This window comes from Chrysochloris asiatica, unplaced genomic scaffold (genome assembly GCF_000296735.1).
Source record: "Chrysochloris asiatica unplaced genomic scaffold, ChrAsi1.0 scaffold00054, whole genome shotgun sequence".
NCBI lineage: Eukaryota > Metazoa > Chordata > Mammalia > Afrosoricida > Chrysochloridae > Chrysochloris > Chrysochloris asiatica.
This window is the reverse complement of record NW_006408572.1, coordinates 4,358,773-4,362,048: the sequence shown is the minus strand read 5'-3', so window position 1 is coordinate 4,362,048 and position 3,276 is coordinate 4,358,773. Positions and strand designations below refer to the sequence as shown.

Sequence of the window (3,276 nt, the reverse complement as noted above, 5' to 3'; positions counted from 1 at the left end):
TGGTTGGTTGATGATGCATGGAGGGGATTGTAACCATGGCAATGAAATGATATACGATAGGATGAATGTAAAACTAATGTTCTCCCATGTAAACGATCACATAATTCACAATAAAACATTTAAGAAAAAAAAGTTCATGGGAAAATTCCATTATCTTTGAGCTTTCCATGAATTTTTTGAAGCCCTCTTGTATATAATCATGTTTATTGGAAGTCTGTTTAGAAACAATTAAAATGTTTCCTGGTTGGGGTCTGAGTAAATAAATTATGGCTCATTAAAAAAAAAAAACAAAACTGGCAATGAGACAATCCAAATGAAACTGTAGAATAAATTTATAAAATTATTAAGGGAGAAAAAAGAAGAAATAAAAACCTTTGAGGAAAGTTCAGAGCAGGAGATGAAGCCAATTATTCTCAAAGCCTCTAACAGACAGCTGTGCTGCATAAAGCCTGTGGCCCAGGGTGGCAAGAGAAACACTGCTAGAGGCAGTTTTGGAGAAAAGCCGCCTTCTTTTTGGCAAGGGACTATTGTCCTGTTGAAAAACAATTCTTGGTTCTAGAGTCCGGGGTAAGGATTGTATGCATGATGACCCAATTAGGAATTGAGTGTTGTATAGTTCTTTCAGCAACACCCCCAAGCAAATCCTGAAGTCACAGGAAGCTGTGTGAGCGGATGCCTCACCTCCCAACAAGCCTGTCTCAGTGGCCTCTTCCTAAACTCTTGTATGTTCTCTACAGCCATTTGAGAAAGAAAAAAACAAACCCATTTTACAGATGATTTTGCATATTATGTTGGCACCAGCCCAAAGTGAATGTCAATATTATAGGCCAGCTCAAAAGCAGTTTTGGAGGGCTGTGAAATAGGAAAACCCACCCAGGAAGTGAAACTCTTTGAGATGTAGCTCCCTGTTCATTTTGCCTGCAAAGAGAGAGATGGCCAGAGAAAAAGAATGGTTTTGGTTGGCTGGTTGTCCAGATGCTCCTGAATTAGATGAATCATTATGAATGAAGTTTGGTGATATTTTTGTAGAAGAAATACATGGATGGACCTGTTAGAAAGGTATGGAATCCTCCTGCAGAGGAATTGACCAGAATGTTCCTTACACTAAAGCACATCCAGCACACCTTTGAATTCTTTTAAAGTCTTTGCTGGTTCCTCTCCACTTGGTTGATAATGGTTGTATTTTTCCTTCTCCTTAAACTGCAAGACTTCTTCTCTGTGCCCACTCACCTTGTTCACTTTCAAATTTTCCCATATTTAAAAGTATAACCAAATACAAACATTCAAACAATATAAAACTAATTTAACCTATTGATATGTACCCACTGGACTTCTGGTGTGGTGCTGTAGGATCACCAGTGGACTGTACACTACAAGGTTGGCAGCTCAAACCCACTAGCTACTCTTTGGAAACCCTATACAGGGTCGCTATGATTCAGCACCAACTTGATGGCACTTAACAGTAACAACAACAACGTACCCATTGGAGTCCTGGTGTGGTGCTGTAGCATAAGCACTGGATTACTACCCTCAAGGTCAGGGGTTCAAACCCACCAGCAACTCCTTGGAAACTCTATATTATGAGGATCGCTATGACTTGAAGTTGACTGGATGGCACTAACAACATGTACCCATCAATAAGAATACACATTTTAGGATTTGCTTCTGATCTAATTTTTACTTGACAAGAAATAACATGCCACAGGACAAACGTGATAGTACTTTGGAAAGCAAAAAAAAAGAGGAGAGAGAAAAAGGTCTTTTATAATTGTTATTATCATTGAGATGCCTGGAATCCAGGCCTACTCTCACAACTCTTGGGGTGCAGCCGTCCATCTGAACCCCCTTTTTAAGGCACCCTTCACCTCCTTGTTGCGAAGACTGTAGATAAAAGGGTTTAAGGTCGGCGTGACCACCGCATAGACCACGCTGGCCAGGCGGTCATAGCGGGCTGAGTAGACAGAGGACGGTCGGAAATACACAGAAAGGACAGAGCCGAAGAAAAGTGACACCACCACCAAGTGGGCACCGCAGGTGGAGAAGGCACGGTGCCGTCCCCCCACCGACCGTACTTGGAGCACTGTGACAAGGATGCGGGCATAGGAGAGGGACACGAGGAGGAGGGGAGTCAGCACCACGGCCAGGCCCTCGGAAAAGATGGCAGCCTCCGCCACAGATGTGTCCGAGGTTGCCAAGCTCAGCATCACTGTCATGTCACAGAAGAAGTGGCGCACAGGGGCGGAGGCGGGGTAGGAGAGTGCGGAGATGAGCAGAGTGTGGAGCAGTGAGTGGAGGTGGGCCACAGCCCAGGAGGTCCCCACCAACGTCGCGCAGCGCCCGGGCGTCATGACAGCGCCGTAGTGCAGCGGGCGGCACACCGCCACCGCGCGGTCATAGGACATGGCTGCCAGCAAGTAGCTCTCAGTGATACCCAGAGCCACGAAGAAGTACATCTGGGCAAAGCATCCCTGGAAGGAGATGGTCTGGCCCGCGTGGAGCAGGCCGATCAGCAGTCTGGGGACCGTGACGGTGGTAAAGCAGACGTCCACGAGGCTCAGGTGACCCAAGAAGTAATACATGGGAGAGCGGAGGGCGGAATGGAACCTTACAACCACCACCATGCTCAGGTTGCCTAGGGCATTGAGCAGGTAGACGCCCAGGAAGAGCAGGAACAACAGGGGGTAGGCGTCTGGCTGGTCCATCAGGCCGAGGAGGAGGAACCCTGGGGCAGATGTGAGGTTGGCCAGAGTCATGGAATGCCTGGACGAGTACGAATGCTGAGAGGAGAAATGGCCTGAATGCTGGGAGCTCTGGGTAGACTTCCCGAGATATAGGGGCTCCATTTTAACATAATAATAATAATAATAAATACTCTTGCTAAAATGGTTTGACTGATTTGATGATCTTAATTTTAAAGACGAAGAAACTGAATCTCAGAAGAGTGTTTTAGGTTAGTGGGCAATGACTCAAGCTTTGGCCTGGTTTTGAATCCTGGAAATGCCACTTAGATGGTGTGATTTCTCTGAACCTCAGTTTCTTCTTTAAATGAGGAAAATAGTAGCTATTTCTGAAGTTGGTTATAAGGATACAAGTGGATAAGATATTAAGATACTTAGCACATAATGCCCCCCACATAATAAGTACTCAAAATGATTTATCGATCTACTATCTACCTATGCATCTATCTACCAACCAACCTACCTACGTACCTACCTTTCTCTCTCTCTATATATGTGTGTATATGTGTATATATACACATATATGCATCTGTCTGTT

At 45.0% G+C, this 3,276-nt stretch overlaps 1 protein-coding gene across 1 annotated transcript; it reads right to left on the bottom strand.

Annotated features, from left to right (window-relative positions):
- Window positions 1-1,808: 1,808 nt before the first annotated feature.
- Window positions 1,809-2,753, bottom strand: LOC102840083 (olfactory receptor 1L6-like). The gene has a single exon (XM_006863467.1). The coding sequence runs from the start codon at window positions 2,751-2,753 to the stop codon at window positions 1,809-1,811; it is 945 nt and encodes a 314-aa protein (XP_006863529.1).
- Window positions 2,754-3,276: the final 523 nt, after the last annotated feature.